Source organism: Corythoichthys intestinalis, chromosome 12, assembly GCF_030265065.1.
Source record: "Corythoichthys intestinalis isolate RoL2023-P3 chromosome 12, ASM3026506v1, whole genome shotgun sequence".
NCBI classification, from domain to species: Eukaryota; Metazoa; Chordata; class Actinopteri; order Syngnathiformes; family Syngnathidae; genus Corythoichthys; species Corythoichthys intestinalis.
In genome coordinates this window covers 2,536,262-2,552,130 of record NC_080406.1, presented here as the reverse complement: position 1 = coordinate 2,552,130, position 15,869 = coordinate 2,536,262, and the positions used below count along the sequence as shown (strand labels likewise).

Sequence of the window (15,869 nt, the reverse complement as noted above, 5' to 3'; positions counted from 1 at the left end):
TATTATATTATATATAATTATATTATAATTATACTGTATTATATTATATTATATTTAGGGCTGTCAAACGATTAAAATTTTTAATCGAGTTAATCACAGCTTAAAAATTAATTAATCGGAATTAATCGCATTCAAACCATCTATAAAATATGCCATATTTTTCTGTAAGTTATTGTTGGAATGGAAAGATAAGACACAAGACGGATATATACATTCAACATACTGTACATAAGTACTGTATTTGTTTATTATAAAATGAATCAACAAGATGGCATTAACATTACTAACATTCTGTTAAAGCGATCCATGGATGGAAAGACTTGTAGTTCTTAAACGATAAATGTTAGTATGTTACTTAAGTTATAGAAATGTTATATTAAAACCCCTCTTAATTTTTTCGTTTCAATAAAATTTGTAAATTTTTCAAACAAAAAATAAACTAGTAGCTCACCATTGTTGATGTCAATAATTACACAATGCTCATGGTGCTGAAACCCATCAACTCAGCAGAGGGCGACAAAACACCAAAAAACAGAAGTAACAAATGGACATGACACTGTGCTGTCATTTTAATCTGTTTGAGCGGGGCATGTGTGTTAAATGCGTCAAATATTTTGATGCGATTTTAATGCGATTAATTTAAAAAATTAATTACCGCCCGTTAACGCAATAATTTTGACAGCCCTAGTTATATTATATTGTATTATATATTATATATTTTTTATTATTATTTTTATTTTATTTACTTTTGTTCCGTGAAGAATCCAGTAAGGGTTATTTGATTGTGGCTTTCTGAAAAACAATAATTTTTTAGATTTAGGCACTCCTGCAATCGTCACACTTTTTTTGTTAAAAACTGACCCCGGCCCCTCATCAGAGAAGGGAAAAGTTATGTGGCCCTCACAGGAAAAAGTTTGGGGACCCCTGCTTTAAGGCATCCAAAATGATGACTTTGAAGGCGGTTTTGAAGCAAACTGTCCGACATGCTCGTACCTGCGAGTGTGCAGGTGTGTCGGAAAGCCCGCACGTGGGAGTCGGACAGCTCTGACAGCAGCGAAATGAGCGTGTTGACCAAGAAGTTGTCAAAGAGGAGGCTGTGTTGACACTGGCGCACCAGAACCGACACAAAGTCGCAAAGCTCCGTGTGGAACCATCGGCCGTACGGTCCGGGCTGGATCAGAGGGTAGTCCAGACTGTCCTGCGGTGCGGACGGAAAGCCATAAAGCCCAAAAAAAAAAATGGTAACGGTGCAACACTACTAATCACTTGGGTTATGTTGCAAAGTGGCTAGCAGGGCATAATAATTAATTGTTGTAAATTCTAAACTAACAATATTTAGCAAGTTGATAAACTGTCAATTTTTTGGCTAATGTTGTAACATTCTTATTGTTATATTATACTTACTGCATCAGTGGGCCAAGTGACTGTGAGAATCCATGGAAACGCAAGAAACTTCTTGTACTGCAGACTGGCAACCTAAAGTGTAAATACATTGTGCATTATTAGCACAAAGTTGTCTAAGAAATGCAGTGGATTTACATCTTCTGACCTCATCCAAGTCTTCTACCAACTCGTCCACCAACTTGTCCATGGCATCACTGTCACCTTTGGTGTCACACATTTCAGCTGTGACTACACCTGCGAAGCAAAAACACACAAAAAAAGTGTAAGTCATAACGCGGGCATGTTGAGAAATGAACGTGCTTGCCTTTGCAGCCGCAGCACTGAATGAAAAAGCTGATGAGGTCCAGGAGGGACGCGTCTCTGTCCGCCGCGTAGGCTTCTGTCCAACCCTCGATGACCACCTGCTCAGACGTCAGTCAAAACTAAAGGTTCCCCCAAATATGGGCTTTTGTCAAGATAGCCGATATAATAGGACAACTGAGGGACTCTGATAAACCTAAGTAGATAAGCTAAGCTTAGATAAGCTAAGCTTAGCTAAACTAATCTTAACATAAGTTAAATTTCAAGCTAAATTCTATTCATTTTTAAGCAGAATCGGCCTTTGAAAATCCCATATCGGTCGACCTCTAGTCAAAACCGGCAAAGTACCAGGATGTCAGAAAAGTGGAGTTTTACCCGCATGGCGCTCGGCCCCATGGTAATGACGTCAAACAAGGTGACGGCTTCTGCGTGTCGACATTTACGACGGCGAACGTCCTTTCGATCGCCGCTCCGACGACTTTTGGTTTTTTTGCTGGCAACGTTCTCCGCTTCTTTGAGAGGTCTTTTCCGACGTCGCTGTGGCTTTGCACCAACACAAAATACAATGCCATTAGTCCCATGGATTAAAGTGAGAAAAAAAATCGTTTGACTGAAACGTTCATCATTATTAAAGCATCCAGTGGGGCATCTCGATATAATTAGCCATAATATGTTAAGTCCACGACTGCATATATCAATAATCAGTTTTTGGAGTTGGACTATATCGGGATATCAATTAAAAAAACGTTTTTAGACAACTGTCCGCAACGATCAATCGCTGCCAACCCGCCTTGTCAAAATGTATTGGACATCCATCACTGTCAATGGCAGCCAATGAGTTAAAACTTAAATACATAGCAACGTTAACAATTTGGTACTTTAGAATTCAAGTTGCATTCTACTGCACTTTTCCTCACCAGAGCTCTTTAATTTCATATTTCTTTTTTTTTTTTTTTTTTTTTTTTTGTAGCATGAATAACTTACCCCTCTCTTGTGTCTGTTCTCATTGCCAGACTCATCCTCGGAATTATTGACGGCTCCTGAGGACTTTGCCTCATCCTGGCTTGAGCTCCTACTGCCAAGAAAAACAATACTTTGTCGTACACCCATTGAAAATAAATGAGCCAGTCCGAAACCTATCAAAAATAGCATACTTTAGCTCGGAAGCGGCTGCAGACGCAGGGTCTGGTATCATCTCCTTCTTCACGCAGGACTCAATTGATGTGCTACATTGGGAACATCTCTTTGAGCTAAAAATCAGAAAGACGTACACAGGTTGTGCTGGATGGACCATATTTTGAACATATACTGCCATCTTTATGCATTCATTTGCTGCTATGACATTCAGTACAAACAAGTCGCAAAGCAGGGGTGTCCAAACTTTTCTTTCCAACAATCAAGTACGGAGACACTAAATGGAAATCGACAGAAAGAAAACAAATTTAAACCATCTGAGATGGTATGCAGAAACAATCTGGCATGCACCAGATAGTATGTATTGTGCTGCGCACTAGAAACTATCTGGTGCGCACCTGATAGTATGCGGTGTGCACCAGAAACAATCTGGCATGCACCAGATAGTAGGTGGTGCGCACTATAAACTAGGGCTGCAGCTATCGATTATTGTAGTTGTCGATTAATCGATGAAGTAGTTATTTCGAATAATCGAATAATCGGATAAGGAACATAAAAAATTAAAATACCTAAGCTGAACCTCAAACAGTATAAAAAATACATAAATGAGGATTTATGTACAACAAAAGAACAATTGGCTAAAGTCCGCTAGCTTAAATGCTATAACATGCTAATGTTGTTGTTTTTTTTCAGTGCTCTTAACAAATGGTCCAGACTAAAGATGTCCCGCTCGATCAACATCCAGATAGATCGGGTCCAATCACGTCATTTTCAAAGTATCGGAATCAGCAAAAAAATATCGGATATGCCTTTTTTTAATACATATATATATTTTAATTAAATTGTTTTCTAATTGTATTTAACGTTACAGACGTAACATGTTACACTCATCCAGAGTCTTTAGTTTAGGCTTAAGGTAGGGTTATCAAATTTATCCCGATAACGGCGGTAATCAATTTTTTTTTAAATGTATCACGTTAAAATATTTAACGCAATTAATGCATTCGCTGCACGACCCACTCACACATTGTCGCGTTCAATCTGTAATGGCGCCGTTTTACCTATATAGAGAGCTAAAAGGCATGGTAAAATGAGTAGAGTGAATTTTGACAGCCTTTGGAGCCTTTTTTTAATCGGCTAAAGCCTTACAATCCCTCTCCCAACAATTAGAAATATCGTATATACTTTAGCCAATTGTTCTTTTGTTGTACATAAATCCTCATTTATTTATTTTTTGTACTGTTTGAGGTTCAGCTTAGGTATTTTAATTTTTTATGTTCCTTATCCGATTATTCGATTATTCGAACTAACTACTTCATCGATTAATCGACAACTAACACCCTATGTTATTTCCCAACGCAGAGAAGATATATCAATTGGTAGCACTATGCACACTCATGGCTGCACTTCCCATCATGCATTTGGGCATGGCTACAGTATCATTTACTGGAAGCTCAACAAATACACTAGATGGCAATATTTAGTCACAATATACAAAGTCACAAGTATTTCTATCCGTGGATCCCTCTCACAGAAAGAATGTTAATAATGTAAATGCCATCTTGAGGATTTATTGTCATAATAAACAAATACAGTACTTATGTACTGTAGGTTGAATGTATATATTCGTCCGAGTTTTATTCATTTTTTTCTCAATGCGTTGCCAAAATGTATATGTTCGGGAAAAATTATCAGGAATGATTGGAATTGCAAAAAAACATGATCGGAAAAACCCTAGTCCAGACACTTATTCCCCCCCCTCAAAAAAAAAACACGGCCAAATATACCTATAATCTAAATTACAAATGCATTTATAAAAACATTAGCGCAAACAAAAACTTAGCTTATGTTGGTCTTAACAGGGAGCAGCTGGATTCATCCGCGTGAAATGAAGCAGGCTAGAGGGCAGTGTATCTACCCAAATCAATAGAACTAAATGTAAATACTTTCAAAACCAACCATTACAACGCCACTTTAAACAAATACTCGAAGCAGCAAAATTTAATTCAAATCTTTTTTTCTAATCGAATACTCGAGTTAATCGATCAATCGTTGCAGCACTACTATAAACTACGTGGTGCGCACCAGAAACAATTTGGTACACACGAAATAGTATGTGGCACGCACTAGAAACTATCTGGTGCGCACCAGAAACAATCTGGCACTTACCAGATAGTATGTGGTGCGCACTAGAAACAATATGGTGCAGACCAGAAACAATCTGTCGTTCCGAGACAATGTAATGGTGACGTTGTGCAGGTAATGCATTAATATCTTTATAGTCAAGTCCAAGATTGAAGTAAAGCTCAACGAAATCCAGTATTATCATTTTTAGCACACCCAAACTGCTGGTGTCTGATGCGTACTTGCAGTTTGTGGCCTAAAAAAGGGAACATTCTGGTGCGCACTTGATACTTTTCTGGTGCGCACCACGTACTATCTGGTGCTAAATTTATTTCTGTCGATGTCCCTTTAGGAGCTCCATAAGATCAATCAAATGTAAAGATAAAAATATAAGATAAGAACACGAATTCAAAAATATTAACCCAAGGACAGCAGATTAGGGATTTTTAATTATAATACAGCAGCGATTGAGTATAGTGAAGAAGATACTGATATTAGCAGCGACATTGTGTGTATGAGTGACAGGTGTGTAGAAATAGGAGTAAAAAATGACTATTGCACAATTTACTTCACTTTATTTCCACATGTTGTCAGATTTTGGCCACTTGGCTAGTGGAGAGGGTTTATTTAAGTGACTAACTCCCATTTAGAAGGGCAACAGAATGTAAACTGATTTTAAGCTTCTTTCGCGGGCATATTAAATGACATTTTCATCATTTGCTGCGGACAAATAATGTAAATATACAGACTGAATGCTGCCCTCTTCTGGCTAACTCCTAACTATACATATAAAAATGTATATCCTCGCGGTCCGACATTTTTTTTGTATGAGGGCTAATTAAATATTATTTGCAGACTTATATTTGCCTGTAGGTTAAAAGTTAGCCACAAGAGGGCATGCGCGCTTTTCATCACAGGCTTCAGTTTTTATAGCACACTAGTACTTCTTATAATCTCCCAATGACCTGACATCAAACTGATATAGCGCTGCTCTCTGAATCGGAAAAAAATAATAAATAGGCACATTTTAGAACATTGTTTCACAAGGAAGGAACACTTCGGCAGAACCACAAGCAAGGGAACTGAACAGTGCTTTGGCAACCCAGCTGTTAAATAATAACCTTAATAAATAGCAACCTCTTGACGCAGTTAAACCAAATATGATCATCGAAAACCTGAATATGACAGAGTCAATCTGCCACGGTGCAGTACACAACACAGTCAAAATGACTAGTCAGACATGCTAGCTACAACAAAGTCATTCTTACCCGTCTTTGCTGCGGACAATCTATCGACGAGCATCCTTTGTTATTTCAAACGTAAAATATTTCGGGGAAAAAAATCATTTAGTAAGTAATTACTTATATTGTTTTTGCATTGCTACACCGTGCATGTCACAGTCAAGTTTACAGTGAGAGCCGAATGTTTTGGGTTGGTTGAATTGCTAACCCGGAATTGCGTGATTGGATTCTCATCCAACGTCAATCACTTGAAGTCCCTCCCTCTTCACTGATTGGTTCCGTGTGTGATGCTTTCAGACGACAATGGAAAAAGTGGTGATTTGAGTGCTCTCTTTCTTTGTATGCCTCTTTCCTGAGAATTTCTGTTATCGATTATTTTTTTCACGATTACAATACTTAATTTCCATTTGAGTGATGTTTTTTTATTTCTGTTTTTTCCTGGGAACTCCTGTTATCCAAGTATTTTTTTCCAAGCATGATATATCATGGTGCGATTACTATCCTTCCATGATTTTTTTTTGCGGGATATAGAGTGAGTGAGTGAGTGAGTGAGTGAGTGAGTGAGTGAGTGAGTGAGTGAGTGAGTGAGTGAGTGAGTGAGTGAGTGAGTGAGTGAGTGAGTGAGTGAGTGAGTGAGTGAGTGAGTGAGTGAGTGAGCGAGCGAGCGAGCGGATAGGTAGGCAGGCAGGCAGGCAGGTTGGTAGGCAGGTAGGTAGGTAGGTAGGTAGGTGGGTGGCTAAGGTAGGTACGTTGATGAGATAAGTAGTTGGGGTAGGTAGGTGGGTAGGTAGGTAGGCTGATCAGGTAGGTAATTGGTAGGTTGATCAGGTAGGTAGGTAGGTAGGTAGGTACGTTGATGAGATAAGTAGTTGGGGTAGGTAGGTAGGTAGGTAGGTAGGTAGGTAGGTAGGTAGGTAGGTAGGTAGGTAGGTAGGTTGATCAGGTAGGTAATTGGTAGGTTGATCAGGTAGGTAGGTAGGTAGGTAGGTAGGTAGGTAGGTAGGTAGGTAGGTAGGTAGGTAGGTAGGTAGGTAGGTAGGTTGATCAGGTAGGTAATTGGTAGGTTGATCAGGTAGGCAGGTAGGTAGGTAGGTAGGTAGATGGGTGGCTAAGGTAGGTAGGTAGGTAGGTAGGTAGGTGGGTGGGTAGGTAGGTTGATGAGATAATAGTTGGGGTAGGTAGGTAGGTAGGTAGGTAGGTAGGTAGGTAGGTAGGTAGGTAGGTAGGTAGGTAGGTAGGTAGGTAGGTAGGTAGGTAGGTAGGTGGGTGGCTAAGGTAGGTAGGTTGATGAGATAATAGTTGGGGTAGGTAGGTGGGTGGGTAGGTGGGTGGGTAGGTGGGTGGGTAGGTAGGTAGGTAGGTAGGTAGGTAGGTAGGTAGGTAGGTAGGTAGGTAGGTAGGTAGGTAGGTAGGTGGGTGGCTAAGGTAGGTAGGTAGGTTGATGAGATAAGCAGGTAGGTAGGTAGATGAGGTAGGTAGGCAGGCAGACACACAAGCTGCCAATGGCATTTAAATTTATTGTTACAGGTATAAAAAGCATTCATAACAGTGGTGACAATTGGGGGGAAGATTCAGACAAACCAATGCAAAAACCGACAAGTTAGCAAATGAATTGGATTTTATAATCCCGCTGCCAAGTCAAATGGCGTAGCACCGTGCGAGTCCTCGAAGAATGTCGTCCTCCGCACACATTATCAAGACGCAAACTGCGACATGAAGGTCATGGCCTGATCCAGGTCATCGGTCAACTCATCCGGTAGCGACAACACTGCAGATGTCAGCTTGTGAGTAATGTCCAATATCCTACAAAGAGAAACAATAGTCTTGCATTTGGGTAAAAACAAAAAAATTGGGTTTTTCCAAATGTACTTATTTATTACCATCTGTTTAAACATGATGGACCTGAACTCACCAATTGACATAATAAGCAGCCAACTGAGGTTCGTGCCGCGATCCCTCCTCCACCACCAGAGACTCTTTCATCTGTTTGAAGTTGCCCTCGATGTTCTTTTTCATCTCAGAGAACATGTCGACACCTCGAAAAGAGCAGATGACTTGCTGTGAAAAAAAAAAAACAAGCGGTTAATCGTAACAGCGAGCCGCTTGAACGTAAAGGCGAAGTAAGCCATCTCACATATATAACAGAAAGCTGGTGGGCGATGTATTTGTGACTTCCCAGGTGCCTGATGTCCTCCTCCAGCTGCTGACTCAGCACCAGCAGCTGATTCAGTTTAGCGATGTGGGAGAAATAGTCTGCAAAAGGAAGAATCAGTGGCAAAAAATTCATGAAAAAGAAAAATATCAAGTGACATGCCTCAAAAGTGATGCAAAAGATGGTTTTTGTGATTTTTGTTGTTGCTGTTTGTGTAAACATACTCGAATCATACAGCACTACTTTGCCAAAATAAAACTCCATATCTCATTTTGAAGGAATTTAGTCCTCCCAGCCCAAACCCCACGGGGAGGCCGGCAACAGAACGAAAATGTGCTCCGCCGCTCGACGCCCCCGAAGAGCCAGGCCAGGAGGAAGCCAAACTCCGCGCGTTCCTGTGTTAACCCTTTGCACACTGACTCCATGTTTCAAAAGCTTGAAGAACACTCGCCGAAAACAGGTTGACAATTTATTCGTCGACAATGGTAAAAAACAAGGCAAAAACAGACGACGGAGAGACAATTCTGGATCCAAAACAAGGCTACATGTTTCCGAGCAGAAGAAATCTGTCTTATCTCAGTGTCCAGTCTTTTTGAAGTCTTTGCTGACGCGGGTCTTGTCGAAGGCGTGTCTGGGCGTTGCTTTTGGGCCGCCCCCGCTGTGGCCGGTTTTCAGCGGCTTAGGTTCGTACGCGGATTGGGACGCCCGCTATCAACTTTGCTGCCCAGGCTGGTTGTACTTGTTTTAGGACAAAGCGCTTTGTCCTTGGAGTTTGCTGGGAGAGCAGATTACCCGAGTTGGTGCGTCACTCTTGTATTAAGACGGCACTGTGTATCTCTTCTATTTCTTCTCATTAAACTATGGTGTGCTATTTATTTTATATTAGTAGTGTAGTCCTACCGTAAATATGAAAATGATACTATTTCCTGATTATATTACGTGTGTTAGACTAATGCAAACAGTTAGACGGTGCCTACGAAAACCTGTACCATATGTATGTGTTAGACTATATACTGTATGTGTTAGACTAATGCAGACATTTATATGGTGTGTGCGATGACGATATCGATTCTCCTTCAATTTCAAAATAGTTTAACCATAAGAGACAGGATGGTAGCAAAAAAAGACCTTAAATCAACAGGAAGTGACCCAATAGGAACAGGAAGTGACCTCAAAATGCTTCCAAATCAACAGAGTTCCCAAATTGCCCCAAAATCAACAGGAAGTGATCTGATATCAACCGGAAGTCGGAGAGCCCGGACTCGGGAGTCCCCAGACTCTGCTTCCTCAAAGGAACCATGCCCAAATGCATGATGGGAAGTGCAACCATGACTGTGCGTCGTGGTACCAATTGATATATCTTCTCTGCGTTGGAAAATACAATAGGGTGTTAAGAAAAAGATCAACCACTACCTTTCTTCCCCAAATTGCTTCCAACGATATTTCTAATTTTTGAGAGAGGGATTCTAAGGCTTTAGCTAATTAAATATGAGCTTCAAAGGCTGCCAAAATTCTCTCTACTCAGTAAACGTTGCCTTTTAACTCTATGTATATGTAAAATGGTGCCATTATAGATTGAATGTGACAATGCGTGAGTGCGTAGTGCAGCGCATGCATTAATTGCATTAAAAATGTTAAAGTTATTAACGCGATAAATTTGATAGCCCTAGATTAAGCCATAACTAAAGACTCTGGATGAGTGTAAGACATTTTGTCTGTAACGTTAAATACAATTGGAAAATGATTTAATTAAAAAATATATATATTTAAAAAAGGCATGTCCGATATTTTTTTTGCCGATTCCGATACTTTGAAAATGACGTGATCGGACCCGATCGATCGGCATGACCGGGACATCTCTACTTAAAATATTTCGTTTTGGTCTTTACAGGGAACTCATTGGATGCCATTGATGTCACTTAACGTCCAATGTATTGAGAGTGGGAGGAGCAAATGACATCCATTTGATATTGACTGGCAAAAGCTCACCGTCCATGGGCGGCCTTTCTAACATGTCCACCGGGCTGCCTTGAATGAGGAACACCTCCACGCGAGGAAACATGGCTGACAAACCCACCATATCCAGGTAGTCCTAGAAAGAGAACACAAAGATTTATTCAGAACAGATAAGTTGATCACTCGTAATCGTCCAATCCGTTTGAAGTGGGAGGGTGGCAGCGAATGAACGAACGTCCATGGCTGTCAGTGGCAGTCAATGCCAGGCGATGAGTTCATTTTGGGGCATTTCACGTCATTTCCTGTTGATTTTGGGCCATTTCTGGGTAACTTTGTATTGATTGTTCACGTCTTGTTGATTTTCAGGTAACTTTTGTATTCATCCCAATTCACTTTCTGTTGATTTCTGGGTCACTTCTTGTTGATTTCGGAGTATTTACAAGTCAATTCCAATTGATTTTGGCTCACTTCATGTAGGTTTTGGGTCGTTTCCTGTTGATTTCGGGGCATATCCAGGTCACTTCCTGTTCATCGGTCACTTCCAGTTGATTTGGGGGCATTTCCGGGTCATTTTTTATTGATCTCGTGTCACTTTCTGTTGTTTTTGGGGTATTTCCAGGTCACTTCCTGTTCATCAGTCACTTCCTGTCTGTTTCGGGGTATTTATGAGTCACTTCCAATTGATCATCTGTCACTTCCTGTACATTTTGGGTCATTTCCAGGTCACTTCCAGTTGATTTTGGGTCATTTCCGGGTAACTTTGTAGTCATCTCAATTCACTTTCTGTTGATTTCTGGGTCACTTCTTGTTGATTTCGGGGTCTGTACAAGTCAATTCCAATTGATTTTGGCTCACTTCATGTAGGTTTTGGGTCATTTCCTGTTGATTTTGGGGCATATCCGTGTAATCTTTTATTGATCTCGTGTCACTTTCTGTTGATTTTGAAGCATTTGCAGGTCACTTCCTGTTCATCAGTCACTTCCTGTCTATTTCGGGGTATTTCCGAGTCACTTCTAATTGATTTTGGCTCACTTTCTGTTGGGTTTCGGGCATTTACGGGTCACTTCCTGTTGATTTTGGGTAATTTCCGGGTAACTTTGTATTGACAGTTCACTTCTTGTTGCTTTTAAGTTTGTATTCATCTCAATTTACTTTCTCTTGATTTCTGGGTCACTTCTTGTCGATTTCGGGGTATTTACGAGTCAATTCCAATTGATTTTGGCTCACTTCATGTAGGTTTTGGGTCGTTTCCTGTTGATTTTGGGGTATTTCCAGGTCACTTCCAGTTCATCAGTCACTTCCTGTCTGTTTCGGGGTATTTACGAGTCACTTCCAATTGATCATCTGTCACTTCCTGTACATTTGGGTCATTTCCAGGTCACTTTCTGTTGGTTTTGGGGTCTTTCCAGGTCGCTTCCTGTCTGTTTCGGGGTATTTATGAGTCACTTCCAATTGATCATCTGTCACTTCCTGCCCATTTTGGGTCATTTCCAGGTCACTTCCAGTTGATTTTGGGTCATTTCCGGGTAACTTTGTATTCATCTCAATTCACTTTCTGTTGATTTCTGGGTCACTTCTTGTTGATTTCGGGGTCTGTACAAGTCAATTCCAATTGATTTTGGCTCACTTCATGTAGGTTTTGGGTCATTTCCTGTTGATTTTGGGGCATATCCGTGTAATCTTTTATTGATCTCGTGTCACTTTCTGTTGATTTTGAAGCATTTACAGGTCACTTCCTGTTCATCAGTCACTTCCTGTCTATTTCGGGGTATTTACGAGTCACTTCTAATTGATTTTGGCACACTTTCTGTCGGGTTTCGGGCATTTACGGGTCACTTCCTGTTGATTTTGGGTAATTTCCGGGTAACTTTGTATTGACTGTTCACTTCTTGTTGATTTTAAGTTTGCATTCATCTCAATTTACTTTCTCTTGATTTCTGGGTCACTTCTTGTCGATTTCGGGGTATTTACGAGTCAATTCCAATTGATTTTGGCTCACTTCATGTAGGTTTTGGGTCTTTTCCTGTTGATATTGGGGCATATCCAGGTCACTTCCTATTCATCGGTCACTTCCTGTTGATTTTTAGTACTCTAGCTACTGCAAATGTAATATTTGCATAGTTACGTTATAGCATTTTTGCACTCTTACATCAATATCTATGCACAGACTGTCAGCCATCCGCCACTTTGTATTAGTACTGTAAAGTGTCATACACACGCTGTTATATTAGCACTACATCACCACTTGCAGCTAGTCTCTTTATTCACTTTATTCCCAATATTTGTTCTTATATTAGCCTTATTGTACTTTCGCTTTATGTGGTGCAAGTTATGGTGAAGCTTTCAATTTTGTTGTTCTCTGTGCAATGACACCAAAGGCTTTCTGCTTGTAAATCTAACAACTGCATTGTTTAGCCTTGAAGTAACCCACACGCAAGCTATATTACCTCCAGTTGTGGCATAGGCTTTGGTAGATGTTCAAGGCACTGCAGCATCTGGTCGAGAATTTCCGATCCTGTTGGACAACGGCAGATGCATTCAAATACAATACGATATTCATGTTGAATACGCCGTCGATGCTGACCTTGGGCCTGAAAGGTGTCCGACTCCTCTGGGCTACAGCCTTGTCTTAACTGCTCCTGAAACTATCACGGGGGATGGAAAAACATCCTCTGTGACATTGTGTAAGTCACAGTTGATTACTGTATATATAATACAGATTCATTATGTGGGAATGCTTTGCAAAGCAAGGATTCACACATATTTCCAATTCACATCATTTACAAATCAAAACATTCAGGAAATCAAGGCACACAAATAGCGGTCTACAGTTACTAAAAATGACTTAAACATACGTATACAGGAGGTTTGCTAAAAAAAAAAAATCTTCAAGAAGTGACCCAGAAATGCATTTCTGGGTCAGAAATCGCAATGGTAGCTTTGCACGGAGTTTGGCCTTTTGGCCAGGTTTTCTGGTTCTCGCTGGGCTGGGTCGCTGGAGCTACGCCAGCGCGGGTCCAGTGGTTCGGCTGGCGTGATTCAGGCAATCTGGCTAAAGTGTCAGACTCCTTCACGAAACACGTAGGACTCTTACTGTTGATTTCAGGCTACTTCAGGCCACTTCCTGTTGATATCCGGTCACTTTCTGTTGATTTTGGGGTCATTTCCTGTTGTTTTAGGGCTAATTTGGGCCACTTCCTGTTGATATCAGGTTGTTTGGGGGCATTTTGGAGTCACTTCCTGTTGATTATGGGCCATTTCGGACCACTCCCTGTTGATTTGGGACCATTTCAGGGCCACTTCCTGTTGATATCTGGTCACTTCCTGTTGATATCTGGTCATTTCTTGTTGATATCCGGTAACTTCCTGTTGATTTTGGGGCCACTTCCTGTTGATTTATAGTCATTTCGGGACACTTCTCCCCTTGAGATAAAGTGACATCCTGTTGATTTGGGAAAATTTTGGAGCCACTTCCTCTTGATTTAGGGCCATTTTGAGGCCACATTCTGTTGGTTTGGGTGCAATTCAGGGTCATCTCCTTTAAAAAACAAAAAAGTAAAAGAAAAAACACGCGAAAACAAAACACAACAAAAAAAGTCGGGGAAAAAAATCCCCCCAAAAAGTACATATCCACTCGATGTCAACAATGGTGCGTTCACGGCTACTCGGTGATTCTACCTCTTGCATCTGCGCCCTGATGAGGAGGTCCAGCTGCCCACAGAGACACAGCATCTCCACAGCCACCTGTTCTGGACTCAGGTGGAGCGGCATGAGGGGTCTCTTCACCTGTAACTCCACTAATAGGACGGAGAAGAATAGAATAGAATAGACAAACACTCAAACACGGCACAATAGGTATCAATGTAATCAGTGGAGCGTGTTTTCTTCAAGCTAGCGTCGACTCACCTTTAAACGCCTCATGGTAGACACACGGCTGACAAAGTGGCTCTGATAAGCATCCTGCCATCTTCAAAATCACTTTAGTCCAAAATGAAGTAGAGCCATGCAGAGGCTAGTGGAAAACTAAGACGAAGATTCTACTAGACGCATGTCTGGGAGCGGTGACGGTGCGTTCCGGTGTCATAAAAAGCGTCGCGATGTTCATTCTCCATACAAGACTTCATTTGTTCTTGAAAGGCAATGTTCGGGGTTGCTATGTGAACAGTGGCCGGGAAGATACACTTAAGCGATACCTGACTATCCCACGCCCTGCCAGTGGCAGACGCAGTCTGTCAGTGGGGACCGTGAACGCCCCTCCTCGATCCCAATGACGTCATGCTTAGAAAAAACGGAAACTGCACCTTAGTGATATTTCTTTTGAATAAAATTGTTTTAACCTGGATTTAAAGGAACTCTTTTTCGTACAGATCATGATTTTTCCTTACATGTTTTTAATACGTTTTTATCACATCAGACAGTGGTTTCAAACCAGCGGCTCAGTGCCCAATTGTGGCCCACAGGGCAATATTTTGCGGCCCCTATTTGACAGCCAAGTGCAGCAAAGTTTTACCCGCACGTATTTTGCTTATGGGCAATTAAAGACCTACAAAAATAATTTCAAGTAACATGAATGAATTAACTGAAGGCTGCATTTTGGGGGTGGGGAATCTAGTGCTGAAATGATTAATCGATCAACTCAAGTAATTACGTTAGGAAAAAGCTTTGAGTATTCGTTTAGAGTGGCATGGTAATGGTTTGTTTTGAAAGTGTTTGCATTTAGTTTAATTGATTTGGTTGGATACACTGCCCTTTAGTGGCAACAGTGAACATGACTCATTTAACACGGCTGCTCCCGGTTAAGACCAACATAAGTGAAGTTTTTGTTTGCGCTAGGGCTGTCAAAATTATCGCGTTAACGGGCGGTAATTAATTTTTTACTGTATTTATTATAACAGTAAATCAACAAGATGGCATTAACATTATTACCATTCTCTTAAAGCGATCCATGGAAAGAAAGACTTGTAGTCCTTAAAAGATAAATGTTACTACAAGTTATAGAAATTTTATATTAAAACCCCTCTTCATGTTTTCATTTTAATAAAATTTGTAAAATTTTCATTACAAAAATAAACTAGTAGCTCGCCATTGTTGATGTCAATAATTACACAATGCTCATGGTGCTGAAATCCATATAATCAGTCGCACCCAAGCGCCAGCAGAGGGTGACAAAACACCTAAAAACACAAGTAACAAGTCGACATGACACTGTGCTGTCATTTTAATCTGTTTGAGCGGGGCATGTGTCTAAAATGCGTCAAATATTTTAACGTGATTAATTTTTAAAAATTAATCACCGCCCGTTAACGCGATAATTTTGACAGCCCTATGTATTATTATTTTCATTTTATTTACTTTTGTTCTGTGAAGAATCCAGAAAGGGTTATATTATTGTGGCTTTCTGAAAAACAATGAATTTTTTACATTTAGGCACTCCTGCTATCGTCACACTTTTTCTGTTACAAACTGACCCCGGCCCCTCATCAAAGAAGGGAAATGTTATGTGACCCTAACAGGAAAATGTTTCGGGACCCCTGTCTTAAACTGCTGAAATGCAAAGA

At 40.6% G+C, this 15,869-nt stretch overlaps 2 protein-coding genes across 6 annotated transcripts in view; both read right to left on the bottom strand.

Moving 5' to 3' along the window:
- The window catches only part of si:ch211-269e2.1 (cohesin subunit SA-2), a 43,346-nt gene extending 36,948 nt beyond the window's left edge, over window positions 1–6,398 (bottom strand). For 4 of the 5 annotated variants that reach the window (XR_009066291.1, XM_057852190.1, XM_057852188.1 and 1 more), the window contains exons 1-8: window positions 6,231–6,398; window positions 2,859–2,954; window positions 2,689–2,779; window positions 2,080–2,247; window positions 1,709–1,805; window positions 1,550–1,638; window positions 1,405–1,476; window positions 994–1,198 (exon numbers count right to left, since the gene is read on the bottom strand). Coding sequence is in view for 4 of the 5 variants with exons in the window: in XM_057852190.1 (XP_057708173.1) it covers window positions 994–1,198; window positions 1,405–1,476; window positions 1,550–1,638; window positions 1,709–1,805; window positions 2,080–2,247; window positions 2,689–2,779; window positions 2,859–2,899 (763 nt within the window). In the remaining variant the exon portion in view is untranslated. The remainder of the gene's footprint in view (window positions 1–993; window positions 1,199–1,404; window positions 1,477–1,549; window positions 1,639–1,708; window positions 1,806–2,079; window positions 2,248–2,688; window positions 2,780–2,858; window positions 2,955–6,230) is intronic. The other variant, XM_057852189.1, reaches the window with a different exon arrangement.
- Window positions 6,399–7,715: 1,317 nt separating this feature from the next.
- Window positions 7,716–14,560, bottom strand: si:ch211-218d20.15 (uncharacterized). The gene is made up of 8 exons (XM_057853024.1): window positions 14,218–14,560; window positions 13,990–14,108; window positions 12,896–12,956; window positions 12,759–12,826; window positions 10,345–10,447; window positions 8,338–8,456; window positions 8,116–8,261; window positions 7,716–8,006 (listed from the first exon to the last, which is right to left on the bottom strand). The coding sequence occupies exons 1-8, from the start codon at window positions 14,276–14,278 to the stop codon at window positions 7,898–7,900; spliced, it is 786 nt and encodes a 261-aa protein (XP_057709007.1). The 5' UTR covers window positions 14,279–14,560; the 3' UTR covers window positions 7,716–7,897.
- Between the last annotated feature and the right edge of the window lie 1,309 nt (window positions 14,561–15,869).

Coding starts and splice junctions, on each gene's coding strand:
- si:ch211-218d20.15 (XM_057853024.1), bottom strand. CDS start 14,278: ATGGCAGGATGCTTATCAGAGCCACTTTGTCAGCCGTGTGTCTACCAT. Junction 10,448..12,758: donor AGCCTATGCCACAACTGGAG/GTAATATAGCTT, acceptor TTCTCTTTCTAG/GACTACCTGGATATGGTGGG. Junction 8,457..10,344: donor AGAAAGGCCGCCCATGGACG/GTGAGCTTTTGC, acceptor TTCCTTTTGCAG/ACTATTTCTCCCACATCGCT.